Source organism: Sinocyclocheilus anshuiensis, unplaced genomic scaffold (assembly GCF_001515605.1).
Source record: "Sinocyclocheilus anshuiensis isolate Anshui unplaced genomic scaffold, SAMN03320099.WGS_v1.1 scaffold299, whole genome shotgun sequence".
NCBI classification, from domain to species: domain Eukaryota; kingdom Metazoa; phylum Chordata; class Actinopteri; order Cypriniformes; family Cyprinidae; genus Sinocyclocheilus; species Sinocyclocheilus anshuiensis.
This window is the reverse complement of record NW_015552565.1, coordinates 1,104,143-1,125,377: the sequence shown is the minus strand read 5'-3', so window position 1 is coordinate 1,125,377 and position 21,235 is coordinate 1,104,143. Positions and strand designations below refer to the sequence as shown.

Below are 21,235 nucleotides of genomic sequence, written 5' to 3'. Positions count from 1 at the left end.
GGTGGGTCTAAATTCAGAATATATATATATATATATATATATATATATATGTGTATATAATATATGTGTGTGTGTGTGTGTGTATATATATTACCTAGCACAACTGTTTTCAACATAATTTCATTCATTAATAATAATAACTTTAATAATGAGAACCAAATCAGCATATTAAAATGATCTCTGACGGATCATGTGACACTAAAGACTGGAGTAATGACTGCTGAAAATTCAGCTTTCCATCACAGGAATAAATTACATTTTAAAATATATTAAAGTAGAAATATAGAATATATTTTAAAATGTAATAATATTTCACATTATTACAGTTTTTAGAATATTTCTGATTAAATAAACGCAGCCTTGTTACGCATAAAAGCCAAAGCCATCCCCAAGCATTTAAATATTATTGTATTTCCCTTTTTTTTTTTCACTTTACAACATTTTTTTAAGCTAGTGCAACTAAATGAAGAATTTGATGCTTAAGCTGTTATTTCATCATTCTGGTGCAGCCAAAGAAAATGATGGGAAATGTACATTCTTCAGCAAACTCTTCATGAAGCTCTTCATCAACAAAACACAAACTTCTAAACTGTGCAGTGAATATTCACCATTACAACATGTTATGACCAATGCCAGTTTACTTGTGCCATGATTCTTATTGAAGCCCAGACTTTCAGTTTCCCACTGGTAATTATGACTTTGTTGTGTGCGCTTATGTTGTAAATACGATCATGCCAACATGACATCAAGGCAGCAGTAGTCTTGTAGCTTGTTGTTATGACAGCATAGCTTATCGTTAAACTCTGAGGCAGCCATTAGTTCTGTTGAAACAGTGTCATAGTGTCAAATCAAGCACTACTGATGCTTGTCGACTATTAGCTAGATTGTCGTTTTAGCACTTGTAGCACTGTGTGCCCTGCAGGGATAGTACTTAAAATGGCAAACGCTTCCCTCTCTCCAGTCGTCTGCCAATGCCCGAACCCAAGAACGTGACAGACATTACGGCTGGCTAACGCCGACTTTTTCCAGCGCTCACATGCCGAAATGAATTTGGCCGAGATGGAGAAGTCTTTGAGGTTTGAAATGTGAGAACTCAGACCATCGTGCTTTTTGGCTTCACATCGCTGCTGCTTCGCTTTCAAAATGACTCTTACCGTCTGCTCCTCGCGGCCGTGGAAAGATGTTTCGTTCTTGCTGACTCCCGGTGTCTATAGCCTGTCAGTTTGTGTTTACACCTAAGCCTGCCTCCGGGCAAAAGATTCCACCATCTTTCGAGTGGAGATAAACTGGTTCTTCTCTTTTTTCCAGTGTTGGTTAGTCATTTTTGGTTTGTAATCTGCTTCATGTACTCCATGACCTTTGCATTTCCCACAGCTTTTGATGTCTTCCTTATGTTGTGTTATGTTTATCTTGTGACATTATACTGAATGCCTGAATGAATGATTCATCATCATGTGAGTTTGACATTTGACAGGTTTTCCTAAATGGATAGTGCACCCAAAAATTATTAGTCAATATTTATTCTCATTTATGTTGTTCTCAAACCCAGAGGCTGATATTTAGTTTTTTTTTTTTTTAAAGCTGATTTTTTTTTTTTTTTCATTTAATGACAGTTCATAGTGACCACTGGCAGTCAGCCTAATGCACACTATATCTGTATCATGTCAATTATTAAAATACTATTTTTATAGAAGATTATCTTTGCTGTCATCTAACACACACTTAAAATGTAGTCTTTGAAAACATAGTCTGTTATTTTTAATTTATTTAGATGAAATAGTGAAATAATATGGAATTATAATACTGGCCATTCATCAGTTATCCGGCATAACATGAAAACGATCAGCATATTTGTCTTGGCCAGATTTTTTGTATTTGTGCATTTTGATGTTTGTTCTTCACATAAAGGCAAGTTTTTTTGGTATATGCAAGTTGTATGGATTACTTAAATAGAAAAAAAAATAAATCTATGTAAAGGTGTAAAGCTTGCTTGTAAAATATCTTTTCTTGTGTTACATGGAAATTATGATGGCATAATTATAATACTGGCCATTCATCAGTTATCCGGCATAACATGAAAACGATCAGCATATTTGTCTTGGCCAGATTTTTTGTATTTGTGCATTTTGATGTTTGTTCTTCACATAAAGGCAAGTTTTTTTGGTATATGCAAGTTGTATAGATTACTTAAATAGAAAAAAAACTAAATCTATGTAAAGGTGTAAAGCTTGCTTGTAAAATATCTTTTCTTGTGTTCCATGGAAATTATGATGGCATACAGGGTTGGAACAATCGGAGTAAATGATGAAAGAATTTTCAATATAGTCATATTTTTTATAAAATATTCCTTTAAGAAGAGCATCTGTAATGGCCACAAGACCTAATCAGCAAATTTTAAATATCACTATTTTCTTCCATTTAGCACTCTTTTTTTCCTCTGTTGTGCGCTTCACACCTTTTCAGACGGTCTGTGCTCTGCTTTATAAACCTCTTGTGCTCTGTTGCCAGTAGGTTTGTGCGCCAGCTTTAGAAGAAGGCTAACAGCAGCATGTTGTAACGCTGATACATCCCTTACCAGCACAGTCTCCAGTGATTAGCTGAATCTGGCCCTGACGAATGGCCAGCAAGTTGAGAGCAAGACTGTTGATTTGTTCCGTTGCACATTTCAGTCTCCCTTACCTTAGCACACAAAAACAACGGTCAAATAGGCTGATTGGTCTGTTAGACGCTGATGTCTAAAGGATGACTATAAACCGTTTTATCCATTGTCTTTATCCTTCTGTGTGGTTTAACAGGCCTTTTTTGTGGTAACACACCTTTAACAGCATGTACGGTAATCTTAAACCAAAATTACAGTCTCTTTGCAAAGATCTTAAATGAAGTAAGTACGCATTGTTAGCAAGTACTTTGTAGGTCATAAACAAAGCATAGCAGAGATATTATCTGCATACACTGTATTTTGCTAGTGCGAGAGTTCACTGTGTTTAAAGCATTTTGCAGATTAATTCAGAGATCTGAATGCTCTGCTTGGCAAAAGCTAATTGGACTCAATTAAAATTACTTCTCTAGATGACCAACCCCTTGCGTTCCAGCACTTTTAAAAAGGTCATTATTTACTAGAGCTGCAAATGCAATTGAATACTCATTTCAAATAATACTGTACATGTACTATTAAAATGTTTTGGGTCTTATAATATATTTATTTATAATATTATAATTTTATTACTTTTAATAAAATGTATGTCTGCTTCTGTTATGTATGCCTTTTGGAGTATTTCTGCATGATTGCTGTAACACATTTTCTGTGTGGAAGCCATAATTACAATATTGATTATTTGCACTATTATATACACAGTACAGCTTCAGAATACAGTGTATACGGACGTATCCCAGAATACAGTCTGGAATACAGACTTTCCAGCTGGATGAGGCCCGAGACCTGAATCATTGTGTCCCTTGTGTCGGTTGACCCACATCTTTTTTTATTTAAGTGGTGTCTTGAGACCTGGTTTAATGTATGTGCTGGGACCCTTTCTTTATTAGGCTTGTGTGTGAATCTAAACAGAAGGCTGTGCTTATCCTCAAAGGCCTTTTAATGGCTTTAAGTAGCTCAACACCATGTTTGAGGGTCTTAGAGGCAGAATCCACTCACCACTGAATCACTTTCACTGTGGTGCTGCTGAGACTCTCTCACACTCTTGACCTTTTTTTGAGGACAGCCTGAGACTGAGCAAATACAGCCTGCTCAGCCATTAGCCCGAGTGCTGCTCGTCCTCCACTGTCGCTGTGTGTAATATAGTCAGACAGAAGGAACGGTTTGCCAAAACATGGGTGGAAAGATTGTTGGGACCATAAGAGCTCACGCTCTTCGTCATTTAGGGCTCTCGCTTATGATATTGCTCAGCTTTTGACTGTAGCTGACAGGTGCCAAAAAGATAAGTGGCTTCACTGGGCCTCTTTTGAAGCCCTTGAGAGCACTTCCTTCTGTTCTGATCCTGATTTCTCTGTATCTGTCAAGTGCTGGGAGGTCAAAAACTAAAAGGAAACATTTCAGAGAAGAAAAGCCCAACTACTGAGACATGCCATTTTTACTCATAATTTAGGTAGAAATAACCTGTTGGAAGTTATTGTAAGCCATGTCCTTGATGTATTTTAATTTTTCTTGTCCAAAGCTCTTCGCTTTGTCTCGTAGTGTCTGAGCAGGTAATTTCACCCATAAATATTTTCATATATATTTTATACTATGGTCTGATAAATGACCAATATTAAAATTTTACACAATTCACCCTTTGTGGGGAGTTTTGTCCCATTTTGTCCGACAAACAAACCAGACAGGAGAGTAGATTAACGTTGGTGGAGTTGAACTTGAAAAATGGTGCGTGTTGACGTCTTTCCACAGTTGAAACAAGAGACCTTCTGATGTTCATTCATGTTTATTCTGTGCTATAACTAGTAAAGAGGAAAAGATGATCGGTTCTGTGCTGACTTTCATTTTTCTTTTATTTTTGTACTTCGGAAAACTAATCCATATGGATCAAGCATTTTAATTAATCGACCTTCTTGTATCTTAACGGGTTAGTAGACTTTTAGTGGAGGGAGAGAGAACTCTTACATTACAAATACTTGTGTCTCAAAGATGAATGATTATGGATTTGGAATGAGTATGGGTGAGTAAATGATAAATTGTAATTTTTGGGTGAACTGCTCCTTTAACTTTGTTTGGGATAAAACCAGGCCTCAGCTTAAGTGTGTGTAGGTGGCCCACTTAAAGGGGTCCTATTATGCTTTTTCACTTTTTCAACTTTAGTTAGTCTGTAATGTTGCTGTTTGAGCATAAAAAAGATCTGCAAAGTTACAAAGCTCAAAGTCCACTCCAAAAGGAGATATTTTATTTAACAGAAATCACTTTTCAAAAACTACAACAAACGACTCATTTAAACTACAACGCATATTTTCCGGGATTTGTGATATCACAAATACCGACGAATGGGATGAGAGAAGGCAACGAGTTTTTGTCACTATGTCGGAGACATGCTATCTTTACCAAGGCAGACGAACTTAGGGGCATGACATTTCCCGACCAGGCGCCGAGTGCTGCCAATCACAACACACACTGGCCCAGCTAACCAATCACAGCACATTTCGTATTTCAGAAGGCGGGCCTTCATTTGATACAGGAACTATTCGAGCCGTTCATGCCAGACTGGGGAGAGAGGTGTTGTAATAATGTGAAATATGTAAAAAATTGTGTTTTTAGAACAACCTAGTATGAGAGCCTGTTCTAGTACACCCCCCAAAATAAAATCAAGACTTTGTAAAAGAGCATAATAGGACCCCTTTAAGCATACTTAACTTGGGCGTAAACAACACACATAAAATACTGTCAAACCACATGGATAAACACATTTACATATGACTTTGAACTTCCTCTCACTTACAAACTCTCACATGTACGTCTATACACTTGTTTACCTAGCCTAAAGGCCTTTTATTGTTCTTTACTTCAGCTAACTATAATATTGTAATCCTGACATTTAAAAAAAACCTTTTATAGATGTGAATAAAGATTTACTCCTTTTAAGAACTTTTTCCTTTTAAAGTTGTCACCAAAAGAGTATTTTCTTCTATGTTGATGTCAAAAGTTTATCTAGGTCATTAGCATGCTGAAACTCCAGACCTTAGTCATCCTTGAGAGGAAGATCCGAAGCGTCTGCTTGCTTTGTTTTGGATTCTTCATCACTGAGAAAATCCTCTTACACAGCATCAAGGGATCTTGCTTGGTTAATTACTAGAGGGGAAGCATTGTAGGAGAGAGAGAGAGATCACTTTACAGGCGCGGTGGCTTGTGCAACGCAATGTGCCTGTTCATTTTTCAACAAGGTGTAGAGCAGATGTGTTCGGAAACTCTCGAATCTTGTGAAGATGATTCCCATCAGAACAGCTTTAAGATGACTCCACGGCTTTCTGACTGAATCGTGTTTGATTTGAGTGCGTCAGAGGTCAGGGACAGTTTGGGTCACGCTGCATGTCTTCCGCTTAGTCACACATACAGAAGATTGAAGTCACTCATTTGTTTCAACCCTGTGTCTTCCTCGGAGTCTCAGAGATATTTTGAGCTGAGCTTGTCATCACTTGGCTTTATAGCCCAGAAGAGGCGTGGTGTGTCAAAGGAGGATGGTTTGAGAAATCAAGTACGATTTCCTGTCATAATCCTCCACCCTGTCATGTGCACCGCAATCTTACTTAAATATGACCATCGAAAACCACTCAACTCCAACTCCCACAGTCATTGTGACACCGACCACAGGCCTCGGCAGCCCTTAATGTTTGTGTGATGCACTGAGATACAGTATTACCACTGTTTTTCCTGAGTAATGTTTTGCAATTTATGACTCAAGCTGTAATTCTCATTAACAAAGTCATTGCAGCAGATAAAGGTCGTACAAATAAAGCCAGACCATTATGTTTTTTCCCTTCTTATCTGCTCGTACACTATTCTAATCTATCAAGACCCCCTATTTGAATTATTATGGGGATAGTTAACTCAAAAATGAAAATTCTCTGTTGAGAAGGCCCGTTCACACCAAGAATGATAATATATATTAACTATATTAGCTATAATAACCATATTAGTGTCCACACAAATGGACAAAAATGTTAGTTCAGTCCTGCAGGTAGCAGAAATGTACTTTGCTAACTGCTATTAAAATGGCCAGAAAAGAACGTCAGATTACCACTATCTACTGGAGTGTGAAGCATTTATCACCTGGCAGTTGTTAAAGGGGACATCGAAATTTTCACTTTTTTTTTTCCCCCCCAGTCTTTTTTTTTTTCACTGTCTGCCAGCCCAGAAAAGCTGAAAATAAAACATGCAGTCAGTTCGTTATGGGCTCTCTGAGGCTGAAACTGTGTCATCCAGCCAGCTGTTTCAGTTTCCAGCTGATTTCTACATAAATAGCTAGCTATTTGAGTAAGACCACCTCCGAGCCATGTGCGGATATATTCATGTCTTGTGTCGACACTCCCCACAGAAGAGAGGTGTGGGGTGAGCGGTAGCTCATTATCATTTAAAGAGACATGCACCGAAACGGTTCACTGTGAACAGCTGTTTTGACAAGGTAAAAAGGGTGTTGTTTTACACAACCATTGAGGAATTTTAACCAAAGTATGTAACAGACATTTCGTAGAGACCCTAAATACCACCCATACCAACTTGTGGAAAATGGGCATCCAATGTCCCCTTTAAAAGGGGACAAACATTTTGTAGACTCACACTAAAGGATCATTTTCTTCAAATTTTTTTGGTTAATATCAAATAATAGCAGCTGCAAGAAAACTATCTTGGGTCTTCTTGTGTTAAATAAAATATTGTGGGTTTATAATGAAATTACTCCTGCAGAAATGCGCGTGCACACATTCAATCCCTCACATCTATTTCCAATCCAGAACATGATCCAGAATGGCCCTGAATGCTGCAATAAAGATGATTTCACAGCGATGTCTCATTCCCACAAACCCAGATTCCTCTGCTTCTGTGATGTAAGCCTGTAAATCCCTGGTGACTGAGGACTTCATTGACAACCAAAAGCATATGTGGAGTGCATATGTGAAGATCTAATCAGACTTTTCCCTGAGAAAATGTGTGTTTCTGTTAAAAAGAGACTAATTCACACTGTTGTTATGACGGACATAGATACAGTCAATTTGACCCAATCAACCGCTGTTGTTTTTGTTACTTCTAGGCTTTGTTGGTCTTATTTCAGCTACCAACTGGGAGTCACTAATAGTGTATATGAACCATATGTGAAGAAGAATGAGATCTTCAGAGGTTACAGTCACCTTTATATTTGCTTTCGCACTTCTGTGCTGAATCCATTCTCGACTGACACATACACTGATATGTCCGTTTAAAAGATGTTTTCCATTTATACAGCATATTCCCATTTGATAGAGCATCTTATTCTGTCACCCTCACATTTCTCACTCATTTTATGTTTTCCACACAATTCTACTCTCCCTCCTGCTCCGTCTCCCATTCCCTCTATACTTTGCCAAAGTAAATGGAAAGCATAGCATTCGATGACAGCGGACGATTTGTTCACTTTGCCAAAGTAAATGGAAAGCATAGCATTCGATGACAGCGGAGGATTTGTTCTTAAGCACGGAGCTGCTGGCACTGATCTGTTGCTGAGAGGGAGTGCAGTGGGCTGGGGCAGTTCTCAGTCTCCGATACGCTTGTGTCTATTGCATTAGATGTGAGTAAGTGGTAATCTCTTTTATCAGAGCGTGGTCTCACAGTCAGTCTGGCTCCAGATTCAGCCGTCTTGCCCACTAAATCCCAGCATGTTGGATCTGATATGGGCCTCCTGTTTTGCCCTGTAAGCTCATTGCTCTGTGGTCTCAAGCCTGGCTGGAATGAGGGAAATGAAACGGACAGATGTTTGGAATTTTTTACACATATCCATGACTCAAGTATGTGAATTAAGTCTTGATGGTTGACTAGTCATCTGACAACTGACTAGTCAGTTAATGAGGTTGACTAGGTAATTTTAGATAAAAAAATAATAATAATACAAATCATGTATATAATGTAATTATTTTCGATTTCAGCTTATATGTTAAAATATATACAGTGTATTTATATATATGATCATGTAATGGAAGTACAGTTTCTCACGGTTGCCTCAAGTGGCACTATAGCGAGTGTTATCATAAACTCTGTTTTTTTCTTTTAGATCAAGAATACTTTGAAGAGATTCTTATGGAGCAAACTATTTTAAACTAGTTAACTCTTTAATAGCTGGCTATGTGAATAACAACACATCTGGTTTAAAGCTGAGGTGTGTGTTGCACCACTAGCATCACCAAGCAAAATTGCAAAGAAATTTTCAAAACAGTCTGCCATTGGTTGGCCACACCGATGACTCCACCCCAAAGCGATGCCATTGGTTTGTACTATGGTCGGGAATTTCAAACAATGTTTTGATATCGCTATCAAAACATTGTTTGAAATTCCTGACCATAGTAAAAACAAATAGCATTGCTTTGGGGTGGAGTTATCTGTGTGGTCAACCAATGGCGGACTGTTTTGAAAATGTGATAGTGTTTAATGTGTTTATCAGTCGACCAGTGAAGGGCTGGCTTAGTTAGGTTTGTTACCGCCACAACACTACGAGTTCACGTAAAGCTTTTGCAAATCACACTTGCAGTGCATGGACCATGCATTGATAACTTTTGTGCACATAAAGTGTTTTTCTGACCTAAGCCCTTGCACATTCACATACTATGTCTCTGGAAGTAATTTTATTACTCTAAGTGTTGCACGAGACGGCTGAGGAGTGAGAGAGACAGAACAACCCAAGAGACGGGGTGTGGAGCAGTTCACATCTGTCTATGTGGGTGTCATTTATCTGAGATCTGTGTCAACCCTACCACACCGCTCTTGTTCCACTCTCTTCTTGCAAAGGAGGAAATGGCATGAATGCACAACTACATGACCTCAAACCAAACACCTTCGTGGGCAGCGCACCCTTACGTGTCAGATGATTAATTATCTTTTCGAGTTGTGATAAACCCAAAAGCTGAAGTTGACACACAATTGTGATGTCAAAGAAAACTTTACATTCTAATTAATGAGTGGGCAGGAGTCTTGAGGGTGCAGCTCAGATTAGATACTCAGCTTTATAGCAATTTCACGCTGGTGGCCTTTTGATAGCTCAGAACTTGAGGGCCGACCACAGGTCTAAATCCCTTTTGTTGGTTGATTGACTACGGCTCTCAGCTTCAGGTTATGCATTGAAGTGCTACAGTGTACTTTTCATGAACTTCTTTTTTGTGTTAAAAGTTTAATAGAGAGTCAACTAAATAAAACCATATTGATTTTCCTTTGAATAACTTAGCTGCTTGTATGAAATTCTGACTGACAAAATGTAGACTTATCTTTTTCTCCTGTTTCTTCTTCAGGTAGTTAGCAGACACACTGCACAATGCGTCCCAGGATTTCTATAGATATTGTGATAATATTAACAAATTATTTTAGCCAAGATAGTGTAGTGAAAATCTGTATTTGTCATTGGTTTAGACGTTTAAAGAATAGTTCATCTGACAATTCTGTGATCATTCCAAACATAAAATGTTTTTTTTTTTTTTTAAGAATGTCTTTCATTGGGATTCACAGTGGAATTCATTGGTGTCCTGTGTTGTTTTGGACCCTATTTTCTTTTATAGGGACCTTTTATTTCCGCAATGCGGAAAACGTGGACGAAATCGTGGAATCCAGTCATATAAATGGAATTTACTGTATAAAGTGAAATGTCAAAGAATTTGCCAAATTTTGGATGAATAAATAAAACAAACGTACTTTCCTTTGAATAACTTAGCTGCTTGTATGAAATTCTGACTGACAAAATGTAGACTTATCTTTTTCTCCTGTTTCTTCTTCAGGTAGTTAGCAGACACACTGCACAATGCGTGAATACAAGTTAGTAGTCCTCGGATCAGGAGGTGTCGGCAAGTCTGCGCTGGTAAGTGGCTGCCAACTTTCCCTGCCTCCTTCCTTTATTCCTCTTTTTCATGCCGTTTCGTTCTCTACATAAATACAATTTTCATGTTTGTTTATCTTTCATAAAGATCTTATAGTCTGGTTCTAGACCACAAATATTATAAGTGCTGCTTGCTGAGGTTTTTCCATTACAGTTTCCTTGTGATGGACAAGTGACACCAATTCATCAACAAGCATCTCAAATTCAAGTGATTCAGTAAGAGGTGTCGGAATATTAATGATAACCGTTAAATTTTAAAATGAAAAACTGATATTGTGTTAATACTATACATATGATAATATCATAAATAATCCAGTGGCTGTAACTATATTGTTGACATTTCAACATAGTAGGTGACAGTGCAGCAACTTAATGCCAGTTGGCACTTGTTTTAAAGTGGAAAAGAGACGATGACCCGGTGTGTAGTTAGGAGATGATGATACGGGCGAGACAAACTGGCTAACCCTGAAAAAAGTTTGCTCATCAGTGTGGGAGTTTTTTTTAGATATCATAAAAAAAGACAGGGTGATAGACATCCCTGTCTGCAGGAAGTGCTGATCAACAGTGCTGATCAACAGTAATTCCTTTTTGTACGTTTTTGTACAGTTATAGTTACTCTCTCTTTGCCTCACTTCACTCGTTTTTTGAGTGTGATTCATTGGCTAAAGAAGAGAAAACACGAAATAAAGTCAAAGATGAGTTTGACTATTTGGCAGCCCACCTTTTATTTCCGCAATGCGGAAAACGTGGACGAAATCGTGGAATCCAGTCATATAAATGGAATTTACTGTATAAAGTGAAATGTCAAAGAATTTGCCAAATTTTGGATGAATAAATAAAACAAACGTACTGTAGGTCAGTACACTTAAATCAAAATGCGATATGGACTAGTGTCTGTGAATATTAAGCCGCAAAAATACTATTTAAATATGAATCCGGCATGTTCTGTGTGTCTCTGTGTGAATGAATGGCACAGACGCACTGTTTCGTTTACTACACACTACTGTGTAGCCTCTGCCACATCAATACATTAGCACATGAACACATGAACATAATCTCTAGAGCTGCTCTGAGAGTAACTTCATAAGCATTTTACATTTTATTTTGAGAAAAACTATCTGTCATATCATATACAAACAGAAACCTAAAGGTTTTCACAGCAACCCTTCAAAATAACAGTTCGGTTTAACTTGAAGAAACTGTGACAGAAATATATTGCTTAATGTAATGCTAGTACTACTACTAATAATAAAATTATTATTAAAGCATTATTTTTAAGGAATATTTATCAAGAAAATTATTTACTAGAATTTATTTACCAGAAAAATGTAAATACACAGCACAGTATTTCTGAAAAAATAAAGAAATAAATAAAATAATAATATATTTTTGTATAAATTGCTGTTAAATTGTGTACGTTTCATGATTTCAATTAATTTTGGATTAATATTTTTTTATTTAACTATTAAAACAGAGTCTAGAAAAATTAAAATGGAAAAAAAGGAATCCAGAAAAATTAAAACGGGGGGAAAAAACGGAATTTGAGAAAAAATAAAACGGATTTCATAGGGCCCTACTTTTTTGTAACAAATAATTTGTCTTTCCTTTTACGGCATCTTCATTTTAGGAACATAACATATATAACAAATGACATCCTATATTGGGAAAAAACATAAATCATCTAAGTGTAGAGAAACTGGTTTCCCCATTTGAAAGAGCCGCTGCTCTGCTCCGTCCAGCCATGTAGCGTCTCTGGAGAACATCTGTCCCCAGTCAGGTCGATAAAGGTTGTGAGAACCAAACTGACCTGTGGTTGGTTGCGGTGCCCTTTCTGAGCCACTCAAACACCACATAGCTGAGTCATTGATACAGCGAAATGACTGTGCCTCAGTGCATTGGCATTTGCTATTCAGTCAGCATAATATATGTCAGAATAGCATTTTGAAACCACAAGTAGTTCGGCAGCTCTTCTTCAAAAAATACAGTGGGTCAGAACGACAAAACCCTGTGGAAAATTTCTGCTGCATGCTTATTAGCTTTAAGTTTCCACATTTACCCTGAAGTTTAAAAACAGAGCGGTTTCTTTATGAATTGTATCTTATGATTGAGGTCACTGTTTGCTTCCTTAGCTCATTAGGACGCTAGTACTCCGCATGTAATACCGTGCGTCCCGCTGACACCACTTTGACCTAATTTGTTCCATCCCAGTGAACTCAAATGGCTCACCCATTGGAGAGCAGCCACAATGGCCCGACCCACTCACCTCAGGGCTCAACAAAGAGCCCATTGGCTGTATGTGTGCCACAGGGTGTGAGAACCGTCCGCCTCCATCCTCTTCCCTCTCAGCCTAGACTTTTATTGTCCATTAACTCTAATTGGGCCACTATGGATGGGTCTGGATGAAATGGCCATGCAGAGTTAATCGTGTTGTAAGTGCATTCACATTAAGCTCCTGTCCTGCTCCATGCAGACAGGGGGAAAGAGACAGGTCTGTAAAATTAGATCATTACTGTGGGGTCAGCCTGGTGTCCTGTAATAGAGCTGTATAGACTGCAACAATGGCCAGCGACTTTATAAGTGGCCCCGCAAATCTTCCAAAAAGACAAATAAATGACTTACAGGAATGAATGAACTACTTGTCTTTTAAGGAACTGTACATTATGTATTCAAATCAGTTATTTTTTTCAGGAATCATCACCATTGTATTGAATGAGCTGACGCTACAATAAAACAATCTAGCAAAACATTGCTATTCACTTGAGTTTGAACTTGTTCGACTAGATGCACACAGTAACACTGGCTCAACCAGTGCTGTGAGTTTGAGGTGGGACTTCCTGTTGGGCCAACCAATGGCAGGTGGGGAAGTGTTCAGGGAACCTGCATGAATTCTGTTTGGTGACACCAGGGGCTCATATTTTAAGGTCAATATTATGACACTTCTTTTTTTTCTTTTTTTTTTCATTGACTCGATCTGTCTACTTTGAGGAACTGTCGCATCACCAGGCAACACCCTGTAAGTTTATCTGTCAGATGAGTTGCGGTAGTCCGGGGGAGTACAGAGAATCGGACAGGAGCAACAGGGTCAGCTTGAGCTGTAATGATGGATTGCCAGAGCTAACACAGAGAGCCCATCTGCCTGCAGGCAGGAGCGGATCCACTCAGATGGCCATTGTGCTGCTGACTTCTGTGTGCCTGAGTGAGACTGCACATGCTAATGTGTTGTTGCTCATCGATAGCCTAAAAACAAAAGCCACCTTTCACCTCAAATCTCATTCGCATTTCAAACTTAAAATCAGAGACACAGTTTTCAAACTAGGTTCTGCGGCTCGCAAGCGGGTGCTAGGCGGTCTATGGATAATTTGAGAGAAAAGAAAAATATTTTACAACATTTTTCTGGGCTATTAAAGTTAACGTGCCAACTTAAGATACGCTAACGTTCAAAACTTTGAGGTCAGTTAGGTTTCGTTTTTATTTTTTTTGGTAAACTTTTATTCAGCAAGGAAGCATTAAATTTAAAAAAATGATTAAATTAAATCAAAAATTATATTAATGATATGATATGTATAATGGTGCAAACAATAAAATGTATTAAAAAAATAAATCTTACAAATAAGTCTTACAGAACGGTAGTGCGTTTAACAGTTATTTTTAACAATACATTTTTTTTTAAGTTGGTTTGGAAGGATTTATTGTGAAGTGGTTTACAAATAGATTTGAATTAAATTGAAAGTGTCTTAATACTATGTTTATACATCTAACATTTACTCTGATAGTAGCTTGAAAGTAAAGTAGTCATTATCATTTAATAATTATTAAACAATGCAATATTTTTCTTACACTATGTACGAGTCTTTATACATACATACATATATATATATATATATACATCTATACATATATACGCACACACACACACACACATATATATATATATATATATATATATATACATACACACAAACACACACATATAGGCTATATACATATATATAGTGTGTGTGTGTCCATATCATGCTGTCTAGTCTGTGTTGATAACTACACTGTGATTTAACTGAAATTTCACAGTGGCATATCAATAATTCAATAATGTGTCCGGTTCAGATATCAGCTCAATTTGACCAAGCAGACTAATCATATATGAATGTAGGTTCATTGACAATATTTACTTTTCTGAGATAAAGGAAGGAGGTTAAATGTCCTGTACCAATCCTTTGATACCCATCATCTCCACAATATTTGTTGCTTTCACTTGAAGTGACTGCTGGGATATCAGCATGCTGAGCGTGCCTGTGTGCATTTGATCTAATCGCTGAGAGCAGAGCAACACACACACACTCCTCTCGTTCACACATCCTCACTGCTCTTTGTTGGAACATTGTAATCAGTGGCCTCCACTGAATTTGCATGCCTTGTTTCCACATCTCTCTCCATATATGGAATATTTTAGCCCTCTTTCTGTGTGTGTGTGTGTGTGTGTGTGTGTGTGGGTAGTAGGTCGTAGTTCAGAGGTGCTGTAAGGAACGGAGCCAGAAAGAGTGTGTGTGCATTAGAGAGGCACTAGTGTAAACCAGCCAGAGAGAATGAGGAGCATAGCTGCAGGATAAAAGACTTCAGAGCATATGTGCCAGCTGACACTCGTGCACATGGTCTGGTCTGTCTCAAGCACATCAGTTCAACTCCGCTGCATCAGCACACATCACCTCTCCGGGGCCGCTCACAAACCCTGGGTTATCCTCACTGCTGACTTCATGCCCTAACCCGCTTCTGAAACAGGCACACATGCACAATGTGGCCCAGCATGTTACATGCTAGCACATGACATTTTATAACCTGAACTAACCTTGCCTTAAGAGAATTTTAAGAGACTTCTTGACTTATTGAGGGCTTATAGAAGTCTTCTTTATGATATAATTTTACTTATTTTTTTTACACGTGTCTGCATGTTGGTTGCACCACATGACCTTGATATTGCAGGCAAATGTTTTTTCAAATATTAATAAGCAGCGAAGCCATTGTTTTTGTTAGAAATAGTAATAAAATATTATGCTGAACTACCAAGTTTGTTATATAATATAAATGAATGGTGTTTTAATGGTATTTTCTTTATAATAAGGACAGTTGTCAGCATTTTTTTTACATTTATGCCACCTCCCCACACCCCAATAAAAATGTCAAAATTAATTTTTAATTCAGAAATTAAAAGCATTCTCATCCTGTAAGCGGTATATTCAAGTCATTGTACGTATATGTGTTTTAATTTTTATGTATGCATTTATGTCCAGTATGCACTCATTTATTTATTTATTCCTATTTCTATATTTTGCTTATCAATTTATCTTTTTACTTATTTTTGAAATGAATCAATAGATCCAGACACACACACACACACACACACACACACACAAAATGTGTCACAAAGTAAAAAATATTAATTTTGGGTGAACTATCCTTTTAAGATCCTCTCTAATCTTTTCTATTAACTAGTCTCATCTCAACAGATTTCTACAAGAGACTGCATTAGCTGCCCATAATTTCACAGCACACAGGCACTAATCTAAATTCATGATTATTTCTTCACTCATCAAGGCTCTTGTTTATTTAGCTTGATTCTTTTTATTCACACAGAGGCATTAGGTAAACAAATGATCTTTCGTTCACCAGGACAAAGCCTGCTGTATGTGACGAGTGCTCATACAATGAGATTGCTCGTACCTCGTGACTGACATCACCTGCCTTTGCTCAGTCTTCTCCTCTCCCTCTCATCAGGCTATTGTCTTCCTCTCACAGTTGATCAGCATCTTAATGGTTTTCTGTTGTTTACGCCTGTATGTGGATCCCTGTCCAAACAGAGCTCTCATTAATGAATCTAGGCTGGGTGAAGTGCGAATCAAAGAGGATGATCAAAGGTCACCCGAGCTATGGAGGCCCTGAAGCCCCCACACCTGTGGGCAGCGTCACATGATTTTCATACTCTCCGCCGCCCCTGCACTTCCTATGAAGTCACTGCGGAGCCGATCGCCTTTAATTCTGCCTTTTGTTTCAACACAATTGTTCTTCAACCCCCTGCAATTTTCTTCCAACCTCTGGTTGTCATCTATAAATCTTTCTATATTTACAGCGGTAGTTAACTGCTAGGTAACCGGTATCCCGGCAACATCGAAATGCTTTCTGATCCTTGACCAGCGAGTGCAGGTTTCACTCTGGTCTTTTTCTATGTGAAGTGGCCATTGCCCTTTTCGTATGAGCACCTACATGGTTTTCAGGGCAAGGAGAGCGATAATGACATGCAGTGGCTTGTTTATTCCATTTGAAAGCCTTTCAAATGGAATTCCCCGTCAGCCACTGGAAGTGAAAGTCATTTTGCACTGTGTCAACATGCTCGTGTTTGAGTATCGTAACATTTAATGGACATGGTCTTTTCTCTTTGTTTTTCCCTCTCTTCCTTCTCTCCCGCTCTCCAGACTGTTCAGTTTGTCCAAGGGATCTTTGTGGAAAAGTATGACCCCACAATAGAAGACTCATACAGAAAGGCAAGTTCTGCATCATTTTTATTGTGCATAAGTTGTCAAACCAATGTCTTTTTAATGGTTTCCAGACTCAAAACCCAATGTATTGTTTTCTGACCTTTTCCTAGCCCAGCACATTCTGTACAGTAACACATGAAATGGACTTATCCAAATATAGTCTGTATATATTTTTTGTAGGACCCATACTGCTTTTATAATCGAGTGAATTAAATACCTCATATCATTTATTCGGACTGAAAAAAGTAAAGAAGTACTAGAGACTATGATTTGACATCTCACATTTGCTACCTCTTATATCTCACAATGTGTAAATGTTTTCGGTTACGAAAAATAAAGTCATTTTATATCCCACAATTGCAATTGTGACTTTATATCTAGGTGCGGTCACATTATTGAAGTTTCTGCCAAATTTCACAGACAAAAAAGATCCGTTGTCTATTGTTAATATTGCAATGCTGTTTAAAGCACAGCTCACACAGAGGTAGTTTTAAACCAAGCAGTTTTCTGTTGGTCAACACGGCAACCAACTTGAGCCAGTTATGAAACCTACGTGGGAAAACCTTCACATGAAATAAATAGCAATATACAGCTGCACACCAGTTCAATTCTATATTTATGTCCCAAATTGTTAAACAACCTTACAGTTACACAAGACCCAAATGGTGCAGCGCTTTGCAGGAAAACTAAATGGCTCCCATTATAATCAATGAAGCTGTCTATAATCAATGAACTGGAAACGCCCATCTGTGACACAGTCTGCTGTGTATAATATAGATTTCTGCTCATGTCAGATTTTTTTAAAATTGCAGTGCGGGTATATCATGACAGAATCTCTATCAGTTGACACATTTCTACAGGATGCACACCGTCCCGCCCCAGTAGCACACGTCAAATAAAAAGCTGTGTGTGCATTTGTGGGATGTCTAATCGACCCTACGCTCAGACTGCTGTGTTCGATGATGTTTATATTTTAATGGCCCTTGTCCAAAGCCTTGAGACAAAGGCCGTGTCTAAAAATGAACCTTCACTCAAACAGTAAAAGGAAGCCCCATCTTGACCAGCACCTCCCTTCCTCGCTGTTGCTTATGCTGCTGTCCCATGGGCACCTCCTGTAGGCGAGGCTTACCGGTGTTGACATACAGTACCACATGTTATTAGTGCAGATTTTATTCCCTGCTTATACAGAGGCCCCATATATATTTGATCATTTTTAAATGCTTAAGTTGCACTTAATATTGAATTTCACTTAATTTTTTTACATGTTGCTTATGTGTTCAAATGCTTTCTGGGTCCCACTGTATGCAAACTGGAGAACCATTATTTTTATAATTAGATCACGAATCAGGAAAAATCTGTACACAAAAGCACATATAACCATTTTGATATTCAAATTATGTCACAAAAATGAAGGTAAAATGGTGTTGCAGTCTGAAAGTGTCATAGTCTTTGTGCCATAAAGGCTGCTTTTTGATGCCAGTCAGTTTGTTGTTGATTTTCTGTTGTTTCTCGGTCTTTGCAGCAAGTGGAGGTGGATGGACAGCAGTGTATGTTGGAAATTCTGGATACTGCCGGAACGGTAAGACAGTTTGTGATCAGAACTTTGTTTAATAATTTACGGATTACAATAATACATGCATCTATGTATTTTAAAGATTCAATGATTTTTCAAGTCAGTCATGCTATTACATGCAACTGGTGTTAAAATGTCCCCTGACGTCACAGCCAAGATAAAATCTTGTATGGTAGCTGCCAGCATCAGTCATCCGTGTTAACTTCTAACCATCAACCTGGAGATTAAATGGATGGTTTGAATTCAATGGCATTAAAACCTTAGAAGTAACAAATCGGACTTTCAAAAACATTTTCAAATCAGATTTTTTTTTTTTGTTGTTGAAAATTTCTCACAATGTAAATCAATCACATATGTTGAGCGGAGAGCTGTGCTGATTGTGTGTCTTGACCGTAGCACAGCTAAGTGTGTTGCATTTGCCCCCGGTCTCCCCCAACTGTAAGTTAAATGATGCATGTGCATCCTCGTGGTCATCCTCGTCTCATACAGGTGCAGGAGGTTAGAGAGCGATTTCAGCCCCTATGGGGGATAAGGACATATTTCCAGTTCCACAAGCCCCTGTTTTACAACTCTGAGTTGTGGTGACAGATGGTGAATGTTGTCCTTGGGCTCTCTGCCCCAGAATGGAGCCACGGTCAAATGAAACGGAGCCAAAAAAGCTGAGAATATTCCTGTCAGAGTTGTGAACTACAAATTGGCTACAGTTTTTGTACAGTAGGACTGGCACTTGCTCTGAAATGGTCAACGTATTATTCAATCTAGTGCTAGTTGCAAAAAAGGAGACTCCGAAACATAATCTTAATTGAATCCTGAAACTGGGCGAGTTGAAACCACAAAGTCAATGACTTGTTGTGTAATGTTGAACAAACTGCAAATGGCATACACAAGTATTACGTCTGTTAAAGGGATAGTTAAAGGGGTCATATGATGCTGCTAAAAAGAACATTATTTTGTGTATTTGGTGTAATGAAATGTGTTTATGCGATAAGGTTCAAAAAACACATTATTTTCCACATACTGTACATTATTGTTTCTCCTCTATGCCCCGCCTTTCTGAAACGCGTCGATTTTTACAAAGTTCATCGGTCTGAAAAAGCGAGGTGTGCTGTGATTGGCCAGCTATCCAGTGCGTTGTGATTGGCCGAATACCTCAAGCGTGTGACGGAAATGTTACGCCCCTTACCACATTGTGATGATGCCCTGTCAGGCCGGAGCGATGATTCAAAAACATGAAAACCCATTATAAACGAGGCATTCGTTGCATCCAGTGGGGACATAATTATGGATTAAACTGTTCTGGAACAGTGTTGTAAATACAACTTGTACAACCAAATACAACCACTGATTTCTAGTCATGTCCTCTTTTGGAAGGCCAAACAAAGTAGTTTCGCTTTCACAACGAAGCACACAGTGCCTTCACAACATGGCGGAGGCGGCGGCAACAACAATAATACAGCGAGAATAAAAGTTACGCCGCCTTTCTTTGCGTGAACATTTGGGCGGCGTTATGCAAATCTTCCCACATAGTGATGTAGGTATGTGGGGGCGTGTTAGAACGAGCCGTTTTAGGTAGGTGTGGCTGACTCTTAACTTTTATAAAGAATATCTCTTTGGATTTGAGACTTTAGTCTTTGCAACTTTACAGATCTTCTTTATGCACCAAGAGCTTGTGACACTCCAAAGAGAAAGGAAAAATTTAAATCGCATCATATGACCCCTTTAAAATGAACATTCATTCACCTTCATATTGTTCTGAGCCTATATGACTTTGTTTAATCTATGGAACACAAAAGCAGATGTTTCGAAGAATGTTTATGCTGCTCTTTTTCTTGTAATCAAAGTCAATTGTGACCAGCAGCTTTCGATCTCCAAAAAGAATCAAAACATCCTTAAAATATCTTCATGGAAGAAAGAAAGACTATGCGATTCTTTGAGTTTGTTTGTGTGAATTTCTCCCCCACAGATCCTGAGCTCGTGCCCACTCACTAGCACGTTTAATGAGACACTGTTGTGTCCTCTGGAGAGAAAAATCATTATTTCTCCTCCATAGCCTTCCTTTACTAGACATATCACACGTTACCTTTGACAGCCATCTTCATTCTCCACGGGTTTTAGAAGCTCTGACCACATTCAACACACTACTATACAAAGTTATACTACGGGTGTGCTCTGGCCTTATTAACTTCACACCTTATCAGTTCACTTGACGTTCAGGCCATGCAGGACAAGAACTGTCTATCTGAGCCAAAGTTCATTCAGAATCACAAAAAAAAAAAACTTTTTCATAATGTGAAAATTTGTTACATTTCTTTTTTAATGTTTTTAATATTTAATATATGTAATTTATTCCTCTGATGGCAAAGCTGGATTTTCAGCAGTCATTACCCCAGTCTTCAGTGTCACATGATCCTTCAGAAATCATTCTAATATGCTGATTTGTTGCTCAAGAAAGATTTATTTTTATTAGTGCTGTCAAATGATTAATCGCATCCAACATAAGTTTTTGTTTACATAATATGTTTGTGTACTGTGTAGTAAATCAGCTCAAAAGGGAAATATTTATGACTAATTATAACTGGTTATGATTAATAATAAAT

At 38.1% G+C, this 21,235-nt stretch overlaps 1 protein-coding gene across 2 annotated transcripts in view; it reads left to right on the top strand.

Annotated features, from left to right (window-relative positions):
• Positions 1–21,235, top strand: part of LOC107664881 (ras-related protein Rap-1b) — a 59,026-nt gene that overhangs the window by 25,248 nt on the left and 12,543 nt on the right. For both annotated transcript variants that reach the window (XM_016455570.1, XM_016455569.1), the window contains exons 2-4: positions 10,444–10,523; positions 17,003–17,071; positions 18,588–18,644. In XM_016455570.1, coding sequence (XP_016311056.1) covers positions 10,467–10,523; positions 17,003–17,071; positions 18,588–18,644 — 183 coding nt within the window. In that variant the 5' untranslated portion in view covers positions 10,444–10,466. The remainder of the gene's footprint in view (positions 1–10,443; positions 10,524–17,002; positions 17,072–18,587; positions 18,645–21,235) is intronic.